At 46.5% G+C, this 17,417-nt stretch overlaps 1 protein-coding gene across 2 annotated transcripts in view; it reads right to left on the bottom strand.

The window, feature by feature from the left end:
• Nucleotides 1-201: 201 nt before the first annotated feature.
• Nucleotides 202-17,417, bottom strand: part of LOC120762132 (vascular endothelial growth factor receptor kdr-like) — a 133,123-nt gene continuing 115,907 nt past the window's right edge. For both annotated transcript variants that reach the window (XM_040084219.2, XM_040084220.2), the window contains exons 27-30: nucleotides 16,632-16,756; nucleotides 16,319-16,397; nucleotides 13,644-13,738; nucleotides 202-5,453 (exon numbers count right to left, since the gene is read on the bottom strand). In XM_040084219.2, coding sequence (XP_039940153.1) covers nucleotides 5,249-5,453; nucleotides 13,644-13,738; nucleotides 16,319-16,397; nucleotides 16,632-16,756 — 504 coding nt within the window. In that variant the 3' untranslated portion in view covers nucleotides 202-5,248. The remainder of the gene's footprint in view (nucleotides 5,454-13,643; nucleotides 13,739-16,318; nucleotides 16,398-16,631; nucleotides 16,757-17,417) is intronic.

The raw sequence follows: 17,417 nt of genomic DNA, 5'->3' as shown, positions 1-17,417 counted from the left end.
TGAACCTTTTAAGCAAACGTAGTGGGCAGTTCCCTCTGAGCACTGTGGCAGCCTCTGTCCTAACTTTGGAGCCCCCTGTAGAAATTTGGATGAGATCTATGCCTTGCAACAACTCTCTCAAAACTGTTGCATTATTTATTTTTATTCTGCTTCAAGGACAACGCTTTTCAAACCAAGAGATGACACAAAGGAGCCCTGGGCTGTATAAATATAGAATCTTTTTATTTTTTTGGTTAATAGATACAGTACAATTTTTGACTACATAGGAAAGCGTTGTTTTCAGTGCATACATTCTTCAGACAGGAACATGGCAGACAAACATTCCTCGGTGGTTTGAACATGGCACTTGGTTTATTTCTGTAAGTCCCAAGTTCCTGGCTTTTCCCAGTTTTCCTTAGTTTATTTCTGTAGGTCCCAAGTTACTTTTTCTCCCCCAGTTTTCAGTGGCTGCTTTGACAACTCAAGGTCTAAGGAAAAATGAATTGAGTGCTACCAGGAGAACAGGACACTGCTCAGTGCATCCCACATTGTTCTCCCTGTAATCCTTGTGGTCCCAGCTGACCCAGGCCAGCACATTTTCCATTCTGTGTTCACAAAAATGGAAATAACAATGTCAAACAAACCACCCAGTGCTTGGGCTCAACACCTCCACAGTCCCCTGTACACTGCCTGACCCCTGAGAGGGCCAAATCCCAAACTGCTCCCTCAGTTTTACCTGTGTGAGATGGTGCTGGTGCCATGACTTTGGCAAAATTCTCTCTGTTCTTTTGCGGTGCAGTAAAAACCCAGGAAAATGGATCCCAGCGTTTGGCCATTACATTTTCAGGGAAGAAAAAAATTAATATTACTGCCTTTTGTGTTTTTCATTCACTGTACGATAAGGAAAAAACCTCTAGTCTGATCTGTGAGTATGATACTGATCCTGAGCAATTCCTGTGTTCAGGGAAACCTGATAACGCTTATCTTGCTCTGTAGCTATTTGCTGGCAAACAGTTCCTGGTGTGATCCCTTGGTTCTGGTGGGATTGAGGGGTTCTGGAGCCCAGCTCACACCCCCAGAGCTGGGACAGGCCAGATGGAATCTGCAAAGTGAGCAGGACGTGAAGGGTCAGTGAGGGCATGAATGATAAACCCGGCCAGCTGCAGGCTTACATGGCAACTGCAGTGTGGAGGAGAGCAAACGCAATGAGAGAAACACCTGGATGCTCTGGGCCATCCTGGCACTGCCAAAGCAGGTGAGTGGAGGGAGGGTTTGTGTCCCTGGATGTCAAGCAGAGCAGTTGAGGGCTGCAGGAGCCCTAAGTGCATTCACCTGCAGCAGTGAGGGGGTTTGTTTGACGCCATCACTCAGACTTTGAGTTTTATCTGACTTCTTTGATATCCCAAGCAATTATTTGGGATGCATCTTCTTGCTGGGGATCCCCTTCTTGTGGGGATAACTTGGGAGAACCTTACAGAAACCTCACTGTTTGAGGAAAGGACTCTGGGAAAGATAAGATTCACACAGTCACCAACCTTAATTTTGCTCCAGACACCACTATTGAAAAATCAGTAGATAAAAAGGCTTCTCCCGTTCAGGGAAGGACACAAAGAGTCTTCCAGACAAATTAATATAAACTAGTTTTCCTTGGCTATATATTGAGGATTTAATGTGAAATTGTCACTTTAGATTAACTAGTTCAGCTCTGCAAGTGCAGGATAAAGAGCGGTGAAATGATCCTATAGCTGATCTTATGGGAAAGGCAGAGCAAAGCAATCCAAAGGGACTGGGAGAGCAAATAACAAGAAACAGATGAAAAGTAGAGAAAAGAGGAGACAGGAAGTTGTTACAACCACCAGCCGGAACAAGAACATGCAGGTGAAGGCACTTGGACACTGAAGTGGGAAGTGGTTGTTGGAGAAGAGACAACACAATTCCACGGAGAGCTCTGAGCTCCTCCACCCTGATTCCCTGGGCTGCAGGAGCACAAAACCAGTAGGAGTGAGCACCATCAAAGGAAACAAAGGTACATGTTAATACAGATCCCGCTGAGCTGAGGTTAGAGAAAGCAGCTGGCAGACAGGAGTCGAGTAAGAATCCCTGAGAAGTCAGAAAAAATAATAAACATTGCATCACTTAAACAATTTACCCCTTCTGATCCTCTAGCCAACCCACCAGCCTCCAATTAAAATCCAGGCAGTGGAAATCCCTCACCTTGACCACGAGCTGCACATGGTGACACTTCCAGGAATGAGATAAACCTGCCAAATTCCTCCAGATTCCTGTTTCCTAACTGAAACTAAATAATGTGGAGAAGAAGTGAGAGGCAGAGACACTCCCAGCCAAGAGAGCTGCTGTGCCATGGCACTAGTGGGGCACTGTAAACTGGAGCCTGGCCTGCAAGCATTAGTGAAATGTTTAGTACAATACTTAACTCTGTTACATCTGGGTATTTCTTTCTCTTTGGACTAAAATGTTACAAATCTTACCATATAAATGAATTACTATATTTGTCACTACAGGGTACACTATATACATCGTTGGAAGAAGAGAACAATAATTAAATTAAGGGAGGTGAGAGAAGGTCAAACAAAATATTAGTAAATAAAATAGAATATGTTCAATAATACTTTTTAGGCGATACTTTTGCTTGTTACATTTACTATAAGGAGGAAAAAAAAGTATCTTCCACTCATTAACATTGGAAACAACTGCCCAAACATCAGTGAGTCCCTTCCATCGCTGGATCTGCTCAGGACGTTCTCCATCCTGCTGCTGCAGAGGAGCCCTCAGGTTTGGGGCTGTCAGTGCAAGCAAGGTTCAGACATCTCGAGCACTGGAGCCTGTGCCCTGTTCCACCATCTCAGGGGGCACAGCGAGCCTGGTGTTTGTTACTGAGAGCCAGAAGGGCCCTGGCTCCCCACAGACTGCTGCTCCCCAAGCGCACCCCTGCGCCTCTGCCCTTGGAGAAACCCTGCAGCTCAGCCTTCAGGCAAGGGAGCCCACGTGCTCAGCTCACCCAGCACGGCTTCCCATTCTTCCTCAAAACACAGAGCACACGTGCAGGTTTTGTTCCTACGTTTCAAAGTTCCTACGGGAAGGTTTTTCAGCGCCGTTTTCTCACCCTCCAGCTCAAGGTGCGGTCACAAACATCAACAGCAGAGCCACACACACTGTCTGCACCTTCTTTTCCTTTGCCTCATCAATAATTTATCTCCACAAGAACTGATCAATTACTTGATCAGTGCTCTAGATAGACAATAGTGTTTGATGAAAAACCAGTCCAATAAGCTTCCTGGGGCTCACCAGAATTCTTCCCCAGTAGTTTCTTCTCTTCTAGGACCAGCTCTACTTAATACACAGGTACTAAAAATACAAAGCAGTGCAAAGTGACCATAAAGCAACTACAGCCCACACCTATCTAGCAGGGGCTCGGGAGGGGCTGCAGGTGATTAATAAGCAACTCTGAAGTCAAGGAGAAGAAGCAGTGCAGTTCCCCAGAGCCCATCCTTCAGATGCTTGAGAGTTCACAGTTAACGTGGTGTGGGGTTTGGAGATTTGTTTTCCCCTTTGATAATACCTGAGGCTTGTTTGTGATTCCTTCAGCGTAGCCCACTGCAAGGACTCATCCAGAAAACTTCCTTGGCGGCTGCGAGGGTGTGCAGCTGTCTTTGCCAAGGTAACATCATTGTTTTGCAAGGCTTGGATTTCATCCCCCTCTAGTCTGAATCATGAAGAAAAATTCTTTCTCTGCTGAAGAAGTCAAATCAAGGGAGAAAAGGAAAGGGTTCTGCAGAGCTTGGAGGAAACTGCACAGGGAGCCATTTACAGCTCAGTTTGTAGCTCAGGAAGTTTCAGCCCTTGCTGTCAGTGAACATCTTGTTCATCCTGGTTTTTTCTCCTTGCAACCTGGAGATCTTTCCCTTCCTAAATTTTAAAGCCAGCTCAGATTGTTATAGAGTGAAAAGCTAAGGATTATTTGCTGATTTGTGAGGCTGCTGTGACGATGCACAGCGCACGCAGGGCACCTCTAACAGTCCCTGCCACAGCTCTAGGGCAGGGGCAATCCCACTGTCAATGTCTCACATGTGAGAATTTGTGATCCTTTCAGTCCTGCTGCAACAAAAACTTGGAACAACCCTGAACCCAGGAAGAGCTTTGCATATGATACCAGTATTTACCTTGGCAAGACAGTCAGAGATAAATGTGTGACACACGAGTTTGCAGCTTAACAGGGAGAGCGTCCCCAGGGTCCAACCCTTGGGCACCCGCCACAGAATCCAGAGGAAATGCTTTTTTTGTGTGTGTGTTGTTTTAGTAAATAGCCTGTGTGCAGAAAGGAAACATAAAAAATTCTGCTGCCCTGCTGGGCCCTCAAGGGTGTGTGTGAGTTTTTGTGTAACTCTCGTGCTGGTAATGAGAGTTTTCTGCACATTCACACAAATGTTGTGTGTGAGCTGGGAAATTCTATTTGAGTCGCGGAGGTTCTTACTTAAGGCACTGATTTTGCCCTGTAACCATTACAGGTGCATCTCCAGAAGGTTCCCTATTGCAGGTCTGTGGAATAAACTGCTGTTTGAAGAAGGGGAAAGCCCAGGGTGTCAGATTTAACCACACCGTGTGCCCAAAAGAGCAGGGACACGAGCGCTTCCAGCTTGCTCTGGGCCATGCCATCTTTAGGAGTGTGTCCTCTGGGCAGTGGAAATTATTAAATCCAAATTGCAACCAGGAGAGCTTGGATTGCAAAATATTCCAGAAATATTTACAGGAGGTGAAATCCCAAGTTAGGAAGGGTGTTTCAATTTCAGCTTTTCTCCAAGCCCAAAACATTCACGTGTGGCTGCTGCTTTCAACAGATCCCTTCCAGCACTGGCCTAAGCAGTCCCTGCAGGGTGTGTCAGGGCCAGCAGCTCGAATCTTGTGCTCCCACCCAGCTTGGCAGGACCCTCGTGGAGTGAAATGGGAGTGCAGGAACCTGTGGATCTGCCAGTGCCCATGAACAGCCCCGGCCAGGGGAAGGAGTGGCAGCAGTTCAGGGTCACAGCTCCTGCTACAGCTCTGACAGACAGAATGTTATTAATTCACTGCAGATCCTGCAGCAGGCTTTAAAGAGAAGAGAGAAGACGCACTGAAATTGTTCCTAATCGCACCGGAGACGTGCCAGAAGAAACACTTGAAGCGTTCTCCCAGCAGGATTCCCGTCTGTTTCAGCCAGGCTCCCTGGGAGAAGCTGGCAGCGCTGGGGCACGGCCTGGGCTGGGGACACTGCTTACACCGGGGGGGCCGAGTAGTGGATGACAGAGTTGTAATCCGGAGGAGGGCTGTGGCACTCCAGGTTGGGATCCATCGGGAGCAGGACTGAGTCTTCCAGGGGGAAGTCCAGGGTGTCCTCCTCCACCTGCACTGCGGGCTGGTACTTGACGGTCTCGTGGTCGGACAGGATGGATTCCTTGCTCCTGCTGACAGCTCTTCGCCTGTTGGGAACAAACATTGGCATGGATCCTCTGTAATGAATGGTCACAATTATTTCTTTAAGAAGTAAATGTATAAAAACATCAATTTGCCCCGATGGCACCCTGTAAGACCGTGACCTTTTGACAGCGACTGGATGAGGGATCTGAGATAGGTATTTTAAATAACTCTGTGTTTTAAAAGTAGATTTAGGAGTAATTCCTGCTCTGCTGCCCTGTCCTTTCTGCTCACCACATTTGGGTGCACTGCAGATCTCTTACTTGTAAAGGCACCTGTCCTGTACACACAGTAATATCCTCCCTCATTGTTCTGACACAGGTCAGTAAAAATTTGACTTTTCTGAAAGCAGAACTGAAGGCTATGACTCTTCTTGAAGCATAATAAGGGATGGAACATTGAATAATCTCTGACAGACTCTAATTTAAACCCATACTGAAAGCCAGAGCGTGTGTTGAACACGCTCAGGCGGTGCAGGGCAGAACCCCTTTCATATTCCCCAGCCCTTTGACATTCCTGACCCAGGGGCTGGTGAAGGGCAGCTGCTTTTGTCTCTGTCTTTCTTTGCTCCAGGTGATGGAGGGTAGGACAGAGCAACTTCCATCACATGGAGCAGCCTCAGGGTTAAAAGCAGGAGAACCCTGAGATTTGTATCACAAGGTGATCTCGAGGGACAGCAAGGGTTGTGAAGAACTCAAAAGGTTCTTTCTGTTATAGGCTGCCTTAAAAATAATGTTCTGTCAACCTTGATTTCTGAGAAATTCCTTGGAAGAGGCGTGGATAATTGAGGGGTTCTCTAGAGGATTCCAGCATGAGAGTGGCTTTGGAGCTGCTGCACTTTGCTCAGGACCCTTTAACTGCAGCTTCTGGGGAGGAACCTCAGTCACAGACTCATCACAGCTCAGAATGACTTGAATGTGCCTGGGGGAATTAAAAACCAGGCAGACCACAAGCACTTTGTGTGTGTACTTCATGTGTGTTTAAAGTAGGATAAAGTTACATTTTAATGACCCTAAGCCAAATCTGAATAGTCAACAGTTCATCAAATCATTGTAGAATTCATCACACTCATTTTATTGGCACTTCTGCAGTGCTTCCAGTCCCCAGCAGCTGCTCATTTGCTCACTGGGGTGCTTTAGGAAGAAAGCAGAGCCAGTTCCTACTCCAGGGAACAAAGCAACAGCCCGGAGCCAGACACAGCAACTGGAGGGAGGGCAGCAAAAGCCAGGAATAGGAAAACAGCAGCTCCAGGACAGGAACAGTGTGTGTGTGTCATGTTTTTGGGATGGTGCAGCAGAGAGAGCAGGTTGGATGGCCAACACAGCTCCTTTCAGCTGGAGAGGGTAAATCTGCCCTGCTGGGTTCTGCTGCTGGGACTTTACAAGCTGTGTTTTCTTGCCTCTGGCTCTGGAACCTGTCAAAAGCTTCAGGTTTCCCACAAGCTGCAGATATTGACAACGGCTGACAGAAGCAGAGTCACTATATTAAAAAAAATAATTAAAAAATTGCTGGTTCTGGAAAGATCCCAGGTGTTCAGAGCACTGGCTGGAGTGGAACACTGGTTTCTGCTCTGTGCACAGGAACAGCCTGTAGGCTCCATCTGCAGCTCTCTGCTGTGGGGGAACGTGTGGTGACGTTCTGTCCATCAGCCATGAAGCTCCTGTGCAGTCAAATGCAGACATAACACACAGCTGCAGCTCTGATCAGCTGCAGTGAGACATGGGTGATGAATTTGGGGTCTGATTCCAGGGTGCTGGGCTGGCTTTCCATGGTTTGCATCTCCAGCTTTGAGAAGCCAGCCTGAGCTCTAAGAGCCAGCCCAGCACGTCTTGCATGTCTAGAATGAGCCTGGGTTCTGTGATTGCTGCAGAGTTTATAGAACAAAGCTGCTGCTTCTGTGCTTTCAGACCCACACAGGGCATTGAAACCAAACCTGTGGAGTGGCAGAGCAGAAATTCTAAAATAAATAGTTACCCTGAGAACTTCAACAAAAAGTGTAGCATCCTTTGCTTTCATAACTAAGTTCTTCCTCATTATCCAGAGAGAAGCATGAGTGGAAACTCCTTCTGTATCCCACAGATCTGGCATCTGTCCATTCTCTGCACAAACAGTTTGTCTGCAGATAAACTCTTCCCTGACACGAGCAATGCAACCACAGCTTTGCCTCACTGTTTATTTATGGAATTCTCTTTTTGTTGCTCAGTTCCACTGACTCGTGTCGGACAATTCCATGGATGCTCTGGCTTCCAGCTTGCCAGGTATTAACGTTGTAACTGGAGACAGGGAGAAGCTTGAGAGTGTCTGTTTAATTTGGCCCCCAGCCTGCAAACCTCTGAGTTATGAGGGTTTGGTTTGGCCACACAATGGGAAATTTTCAGCCCCTTGTGGACTCCCAGCAAGTGTTCCTGTTGGGTTCCTGCCCCCAGGAGATTGGATATGTGGGGATGACTCTGCCTGGTGCTGAGATCGGGCTGGGGTTTGGAGGACTCCTGAACGCTGCCATCTCCTCTCTGCTCCCAAGCTGATGGGTGAGGTCAGAAGGAAGTTGTGTCTCTCACTATCTAATGTCAGACCAAGATGCAATTAACTTCCAATACTATTCCTTTCATCTAAATGCACTTCCTGTGCATTTCTCTGTGGGGTTTTGCCTTTTTCCCTCTCACGCTGCTGTCACTGACACTTGTGCCTGCTGTGTGTGTGCAGATGCTGCTCCTGGGCATGAGGCTGCTCATCCCTTTTCCATCTGTCCTTGGCAGCTCAGAAACTGCCCCAGCCCCTCACAGCTCTGTAGAAATTCTAGAAACTTAGATTTTAAGATTTTCGTATATAGTAATGTGTGTGAAATAATATAGAAGATTTAAGGTGTTGTCTAAGCTTTTCTTCTTCACCTTCACTTCCTTCTTCTTCGTGGGTTTGGGTGGTTTTCTGTAACTGGGTGAAAAAGGTCCACATTGCAAGCCTTAGGTAGTCATTAAGTCAGAAATATAAATAATATAGGTGTCACCTCATTATTGGGTAATTAGCACCGTAACAGCCTTAGAAAGGGTTAGAGGTGCTCCATTTTACCTCATTTCTCTAATTTGCTAGTTAGAGCTCACGGCTCATGAGTCTGTAAATAGACAAGAAACAAATAAACATCCAAGTCCGGACACGAACTTCAACTCCTGTGTATTAATCCCAACCTCAGCAGGGAAAAAGAAGCCAGAATTGTCAAAAATGGTACCTCCATCTTAGGAAAAACACTCTGTGGGGCTTTGCCTTTTTCCCTCTCACGCTGCTGTCACTGACACTTGTGCCTGCTGTGCGTGTGCAGATGCTGCTCCTGGGCATGAGGCTGCTCATCCCTTTTCCATCTGTCCTTGGCAGCTCAGAAACTGCCTCAGCCCCTCAGAGCTCAGCCTTGCCCCGGGTTGAGGGTGCTTGGGGCTCCAGGGGACACCAAAAGCCCCTTTATGGTCTGTGTGAAACAGAGACCTTCTCCCTCCATTAATCACACTCTTTGACTAATCACACAATTGTGCAGCTCCAGAAGCCACTAATGGTTGTGTAATGAATAATTTCATTAAAAGCTGGGCACTCCTTGGTTCAGGGCTTCTCCTGGGCTGGCACTGCCCTGCCCACGAGGTTTTCCTCCCTGCTCTGCCTCTGCCTGAGCCCGCGGTGCTGTGGGAGCCCAGCAGAGATGCTCGGCTTGGATCAGTCTGTCCCAGCCCAGGCTCCCCTGCCAGCATTCCCAGCATGGCCCAGCACTGAGGATCAGGGTGGGAATATCTCAACATTCAGCTGGAATTCAGCTGCCCACTGACCCGCACTTGTCACAAGTTGCAGTGACCACCCTGAGAACTCATTTGTCCTTGCACGAGCTGTTTGGGGACACAGCCAGAATATTAAGTAATCATCCACAAACTCTTCAGTTTTCTGAAGGTGCCAACCACAGAGGATAATCCTGCAGTAGCTTGAAGGCCTGAGTGATCTACGGAGGCTTTTTCTTCCTACTGTACAAACCAGAGATTTTGGAGGTAGAAAAATACCGAAATCATCAAAGAGCTGGGAAACCATTAGTGGAGCTGTTTATTTTATGTGAGAGGGAGCCAGTTTCTGTTAATCTAAATTTTGGGGTCAATGACTTGAAGAGGACTGTGGAGAAAGAAGGATGGCTGCAGGAAGATCACCCCGAGCAGGGAGGGATTCCAGCCCCAAGTGCAGCAGCTCCTACTGCTCTGCAATAAGAAACCCGAGTATTTTGCTTTCAGTAGGAAAAACGAATGGACTTTTGTGTCCATGCAGGAAACCTGGCCATGTTCAGAAGCTGTGTTTAGGGAAAGATGAGAATCTGGGCTGATTGCTGCCAAGTAGAGCAGTTTGTCTCATGACTACATCTCCTAATAACGTGTAGGAGCTTCAGGGCTTTGTAGGAGCTTTCAAAGGTGTTTAATGAGGCTCAGAGTGAGAGTGGTTATTTTTTTACTTTAATTTTTCCGCAATTAAAGAAATAAAAGGTTTATTTTTTTCCTTCAGGTAGCTATGACTGATTCACAGTTTGCTTTAATGCATTTTCAAGTGAGTGCTGTGCAGGAGGAATTTCATCCTGGGTTCCCTTCTGGCAGCACCAGTGCATCAGCATTCTGCTGGCAAGGAGAACTCGAGGGGTTGGGCTCAGGAATTCATTGATTGGAAATGAATGTTTGTATTTGAAATACAAAGTGCAGGTAATAACATTTTTCCAGGCCAAAGCCACCCTTGTGTCCCCTCACACGTGTGGCCAGGCTGCTCAGCTGTCCCTGTCCAAAAGCAGTGGGATGGAAATCACTGCAGTCCCACAATTCCCCTTCCAGTCCTTGCTACTGTAAGCACAGTGCATAATCCTTGGAAAAAAAGTGCTTTACATAACTCCTGAGCAGCCACTCATTCCAAGTTCTTGTTTGGAGAGCTCAGCTCAGGTAACAGTGCAAGGTACTGCATGACACAACAATAATTGTATTTATTATTTCTGAGCCCCTTGCTGCCCTGGAGCAAACATTTCCAAGCCTCGTTTCTCTGAGAAGGTGAGAAAAGATTCCAGCCCAATCCTGGCTGTATTTTTGTTGTGTTCTTTGTGTTTGGACATGAATGCCTGCTGCTCCTGAACAAAATCCATCGTTTCAGTATTCCTGCCTTGCCTTAGGCCCAGCTTGTTTTGGCAAAGCAGAGCCCTCAGCGATGGGATGTGGATGCGGCATCCAGAGCCCAGAGTGGATCAGCTGAGCCTCAGCTGATCTCGTGGGCCTGGGCCAGAACCAGAGCAGGGATTTCTGAGCAACACAGGATAATTGGGTTTGGGGGGAGAAGGGGAAGAGCTGGGGGAGGACAACTGAGCAGATACCAAACCTTTTGTCATCTTAAACAATAACTTGATTATAGAGTCTCTGGGAGGATTTTAAAGCAGTGCTTGGCAGTAGCCTGATAATATTATGAGAGGGAACCTGACACCAGAGTCATCCTACCATTAAATCCCTCTGTGCTCCCTGTGCTTCCCTGAATGCTGATTCCAGTGCTGTTATCCCAGCCAATTTTTCCATCTCTCACTGCAGCTACTGCTGCATAAAATACTCACAACTTTCCTGCTCTGTTTTAGCAGTAGGAAAAGCTCAGACCTGGTTAGTCCAGCCTAACAGCGAGCCCAGGCCCAGAGTATCAGATTCATCCTCACTAAACTCTTGACACTGACACTCCATGGTGAGTGCTGTTGGCAAATTTTAAGCTCAACAGAGGAATGAATGCAAGATAAATAAACAGTGGGATTTTGGCAAAAATAAGAAATGCAGCCACCCTGGTTTAGAAAACATGCTAAGCCTTTGAACAGTCTTGTTTTAGAAAAGAAAGACTTTGAAAAGGATCCAGGGTAAATGTTTTTGATAGAGAGAGATACACAATTAACAAGGGTGACTTTATCTCCCCTGTTAAACCCTCACTCCCTTCTGACCTCTCTAGATTATTCCACGGGCTTTGGAGCCTTGTTTGTGCACTTATCAGTGCAGGAGCACCCAGGGGTGTGCTGTCCTCAAAGGAGCGGGCTTTGGGGTGCTCTGCACTGCTGAAACTGCTCTTTGTGCCAACGAGGATCTGCAAGATTCCAAAAGAAAAAAAAGGCAGCTGACAGAAAGCGTTTTCCAGCTGGACCTCCAACACCCAGGGAAGGATGTGGCCAGGCAGAGCCACACCAGTGTGGGTGCCATGGGAGCCAGGGCCTGGGAAGCAGGAGACAACAGCACAGAGCGTTGCAGGCTCTGCTGGGATGCTCTGAGGGTCTGCTCAGGAACCTCGTGCTGGGTGGAAGTGGGGAGAGAGCAGGTGGTGGGATCAGGCAGGGATTCACTGCCCCAAGGAGCCTCACACGCACTCCCAGTGGCCCTGACAGCAGTTCAGGTTTTCCTGGAAATCTCTAAGGAGCAGGCTGTTAGGGAATTTTGTGTTTCTGTATTTGGCTGGATGTTGATTTTATAGATTTTCAGGAGAAAGCCTCCAAGGGGCAGAGGGGGAACCTTCCTCTGCCAACTCTTTATCCAAACAGGAGAAATACAACAGGGACAAGGTGTCAGCTGACAGAAACCCTCCGAGGGATAAATCCCACCAGGGAGGCTGCAGTGTGTGTGCTGGATTTGTGCCATGTGACATCACGAAGGAAAGAGGTGAATCAGCCCAGGTAAAGCGTCACAGAAATGCAGCTCCTGACATTTGGGCTCCTGTTTTCAGAGCTGGTGCCATTTGGTCTCCATAGCAATGGACTGTGCTGGCAGGAATGCTCTGGGTGTGTGCAGGGGATAAAAACATGGAAATGGATCGGGATCTCTGCTAATCCCATCAGGTCCAGCCCTGGGACACTGCTACAGGGAAAATACTGCTGGGCAACAATATTCCTGAGGCCACCTTCCCATCCAGTACAACCCACAGCTTTCTGATGCTCCTGTTAGGGTTCTCCACCTTTCCTTATGAAATCTTCTCCCTTTTCCTTCTCCTCTTCTCCCTCTTCCTCCTTTCCTGCCTTCAAACATAGGGGAATTGATGCTTTTGAGGCATCAAAAGACAAGGCAAAAACCTTTCCGTCTCTCTCTTCTCTCATCTCCTCCAAAACTGACACCACACTCTGACCATTCCCCTCCTGGGAACTCTCCCAGAATATCCAAAAGTGCGCCAGGCTTCTTGTCATCCCTCATTTCTCTTTAATGCAGAAAAAGGTGACTTGGTGGAGAAAACAAGCAACTGCTCTGCTGGGAAAGGCCATGGAGTTCCCCAGTACAGAGAAATCTCATACAAATCTCAGTGGATTTCAGAGAAAACCCTAGGCAAGTAGTAATTAGCTTAATTAACTGAATAGACAGGGAATTAATTGCTACATAATGATTTATTTTTTAATATTTTGGGCAGCTATTGTTTGAAATTCCACACGTTGACATTGGAATCAGTAAAATGGGTTACTGTTAGGGAGCTTTTCACTACTGGGTCACCTCTGCCTGTGTGGTTGTCACTGAAATACAAAGAACCGTGAGCAAAAAGCTCAAATTCTGCTTTTAATCTTCTGCATTGTACTATGAGTGGATAAACACACAGCAAACCCTGTCCCAGCCTCTGTTTGTAAAGCAGATGTGAACAACACAAGCCAGGGATCATGGAGGTGGTGGGATTTAGGAATTCTCTGCAGTTCTGTCTCAGAGTGATGATGAAGCAACTGCAGCAGTCGGGGCTCTGGTAAAGGCACTGCTTTGCAGTGCTTGGACTGCTCTTTACTGTGCACAAGCATCTGAAGTTTACTCACATCCCATGAGCTGCAAAGATGCCACTCCTTCTGTCTGAGTTAAATATACACACTGGTATAATTATAAATGTCAGCTTTTGGATTAATGAATCAAGTTGATCAAACTCTGCTCCGTCACTAAGAGAGAGCACTGGGGAGGCAGGGAACAAACAGCTAAATTAGACCTCTATATTCTCATATTTTCCTCCAATCATTTCCTATTTGCAGAATCTGCTGCCCCTTGATCTTAAAACACAGTGCCAAGGTTTTCTGGTTATGAGGCTGAAATTCGGAGTTCATCTCCTCTTAACCTGCCTGGATATCCAGAGGTTTCCTTTTGGCAGCAGAAGCAAAACTGCAAATTTCAAAAGCGTTATTCTGAAAGGAAGAACTATCTGAAGAAGAAATCCCCCAGAGTACTCACGCCAGAGCCATGATCCCATAGGGCCAGGAACGGATTTCCAACCTCTTGGGGCTTTTTATCTCATCCGAGGTCAGCACCATGCCACTGTCAGACTCCTGGGGAGCAAAAGGAAGGGAACATCAGGGATATCTGGAACCTGGGGCTGCTCTAGGAGCCACCAATCCTTCAGGATATTCTTTGATCAAAGCCTGTGTTATCAATTTTTATCCAAGTGTTCTCGATAATGCTGCTCTGGAGCCTGGGAATGTTCCCCTCGTTTTTATGACATTAAAGTTTTTGATCTGCATTTCCAAAGAGCACCCTTAAAAATGAACATATCAAAAAATAATTTGACATTTTCAGATTTGAAACCGCTATTAAGCACGACATATGGGCACCATGTACATAGGGCAGCCGAGGTATGAATAGACTGAGATTCATAAAGAATATATCCAATGATTCTGGCTGGGCTCCTCCGAGGAAAAGCTCCTTAAATACCCACTGGAAATACACAGAAACACTGGGATTTGCGGGAAGTGGAAGTTCAGCAGCATTCTGTAAATGCAAATGCTTTGTAAAGATAGATGGCCCTGGATTTTATGGATTTTTTTATGAGCTGTCCAACAAAACTGCCTTGATTAAAGTTGGGGATGTGATTCTGCTGCCCTTAAAGCTGGGTCTCGAGGCTGCAGTTAAACTTTGTGCCAAGTTTATGCGAGTACACAGACATCACAGTCCTCATTTTAAGTAGTTTAATAACATTAAATGCTCTGGGTGTTTCTTTGCATTTGAAATATTTTGTGCTGCTGGAAAGTTGCACATCTGTGCATTTGTCAGAACCAGGACACCAAAAGCCCTCAACGTAAAAGAGAAACTCTACTTAGTCTTATTTTACCAGTCAAACTGATCAATATATAAAAAAAATAATCTCATCAAACAATAAATAACAAGAAAAAGCCTTTTAATACATGCCCTGGTTACCTATCAGTTGTTATTAAGATCAGTTTACAAGCGAGTTTAAAAAGTATAAAGTGAAATCCTGAATTACTGAGGTCTGTCAAACCCTCAGTAAAACCCAGCTTGTCCCTGGATTTTATCTTGGCTGTTTCCCCTTCAAACACGTGGTCTAGCAATGGTTTATCTGGGGACTTCTGTGCACTTTTCTGGCAAAAGAATCTCCACAGAGATTGCAGATAATTGCACAATGGCAGGAAGGTGTGGTGGAGCACTTGGAGAGCTCCGGGCAGCTCTCTGAAATAATGACTTAATGACTATTCAGGGGTGATAATTCAGAAAACTTCACTAACCAAAGTCCACTTACTTCGTCTGAAAGCAGATCACACACTGATTTTGATTCAAAAGATCCTTGTTGAAACATCACGTTTATTTCTGAGCTCTTGATGTATTATCACCCTTTTTGGAAACTTTTACCCCGTCATGTATTTGAAAATGCCACGAACAGGGAGCTCTTAGGCAGGTAATGCTCCTGCTGGCAGCAATAATCTCTTGAGACCACACTGATCTAGCAAATAGCTTTGTGTGATTTACAGGGACAGATTTTATCCTGCAAGAGGGAAGATGCAGGAATCAGGGACAATTTCTGAGCCTTCTAATCCCTGAAGTGCACCGATACAGAGGCAGAAATCCCATCTGGGAAAATGCAAGGCAATAACGGGCCTCAGTTTGTGCTCAGCAGGAACAAAGGAGAAATAGGCTGTGTTTGTCAGGACGTGAAGTATTTCCAGGACAAGCTGGAGCTGGAGACTTTAAGTCTTCCCAAGGGAACTGCTCTGAGGAAAGGCTCTGTCCAAGAGGGACTCTCAGCTGGAGCTTTTCCTTTACTGCTCCTTACCACCTGAGCCTTCTCCTCCTGTGTCAGGAGGATTCCTGAGGGATTCAGGCTTCCTCCCCAAACTTTGATCCACCTGGAGCACCTGTGCCTTGCAGAGGTGCCTCCTCAGGGACACAGAAGGTGCCATTGAGGCAGCAGGTGGGGACAGCACACAGAGCTGCACTCAGGGGCTGCCTGGGCCACAGAGGGAATTCAGGAGTTGTTCTTGGGGATTTTTTAAAATAAGAAAATCCAACCTGTAACTTCAGAGCAAGCCAGCAAGCAGAACCCTCATTCTGTAACAAAACAAGCCTTTGTTTTCCCCTGGAGGGAAAATGAAACCCTTTAACACTCTCCCACCCTGCAAATGGCATTAAACTGTCAATAACTACATTCTCTCGCAGTGAGGAAAATGCAGGGTTAAAGCCCTTTGTGTGAATCAAGACCAGAATCTCGAATCTTGTTCTCTACCCAGAACTGAACACCTTCACCCCCACCAAGTGACTGGCTGCCTTGGCCAGCCAGGATGAGTTCTGGACACATTTCCCTCAAAGAGCTTCATTTCAAGAGCTGCCATTTTCTTATGGTGGACAAATGTCTCAAAATGTGTAATATAAAACCCCTTAGCCGGATCAAAGCCAGGGCAATCACACGGGAGCTTCTCTTTAAATTATTTGTTAAGAGAAATGCAGGTCCCTCTTTGTTGTCACACAGCCCTGGGTGTGAGGTGCCAGAGCTAAAATCTTCTGCCTGATTTAAAGTTCTCTCCTACCAAACAGATTCCAAAAGCTCTAATGAGCGTTTCTGGCGCTGGTGACGAGTGATCTGTGAACCTGCTGGGGAAGGATGCAGTCACCTCTCTTACCTCATGTATCACTTTCTCCTTTTCCACTGGCACCTCATCAAATGTCTTCACACTCAGGGGTCTCTTCTTGCTGTTGTTACTGAAAGCAGGAAAGTCCAGGGGTCAGCATAAAACCCAGGCAGAGGCTGCAGCAGTTGCAGCTCAGTTCCATCCTCACACAGCCCAGCTTCCTGGACCGCTTCTCTTTTGTCACCTCTTGTCTCTAATAACCAACACCCCGACATTTTTCTCTGATTCCTTCACCAGCCATATTAAAGGAGGACAGCAGATAGTGAAATGTTTCTTCCCCCCCCCCCTTTCCTGCTTTTCTCACCCAGTTTCCACTGCACTCCAGCGATTCACTCCGTTGTTCAAGTTTTCTTCCACAGGGCAGGTTTTGGAGTTGGATTCTCCATCTGGACACAAGGTGATGTTCAGTGGAATGTAGTCTTTGCCATCCTGTGAAATTAATAACAGAAAAAAACCACAAAGGCTGGTAAATCATTTTGTGCTGCATCTCAGATGTGAGAAGTTATTGTATCTTACAGAGCTTTGTGATCAGAAAGGTCTAAGTTGTGTTTTAACTGAACTTGGTGTTTGTTCAAGGTGATTATCATGTTCCTCCCAGCCTGTGGTAAGTTCTGGATGTTTGAATGCACACTTCATCCAAGAATTACAGTGCAGGAGGCTTTGTGAGGAAACTGGGGCACTTTGGGAACCCTGTGATGTGGGGTGGCTGGACAGGGGCTCAGATATTCCAGACCTGGTCAGAAGCACTGGCCCAAGCACAGACTGCTTGGTTTTGTTCAACTTCAGGAGCTTGGGAAGAGCCAGGCCTTAAAATGGGAGCCTGAAAGGATTGAATTTCTTGTCCTTCCCAGGAATTGCTGCTGCTCGTGGTAATGAGCTCTGCCTTGTCATTACCCCCTGCAGCAATCCTCAGGAATGACTCTGCCTCCAGCTCCTGAAACTACTTGGCCAAATTTCCCTGTGCTTCTTTTTGTTTTTAATTTTGAGAAGCAGTTAAGTGCCCTATTCCCTTATCATGATTTTTATGTCTCCTCAATTTACTTTGGTTATAGAATCAAACTCACAAGCTCTTCATATTGCAGACAGGGCC

Source organism: Hirundo rustica, chromosome 21 (genome assembly GCF_015227805.2).
Source record: "Hirundo rustica isolate bHirRus1 chromosome 21, bHirRus1.pri.v3, whole genome shotgun sequence".
Taxonomy (NCBI): Eukaryota; Metazoa; Chordata; class Aves; order Passeriformes; family Hirundinidae; genus Hirundo; species Hirundo rustica.
This window is presented reverse-complemented; position numbering and strand designations above follow the sequence as displayed.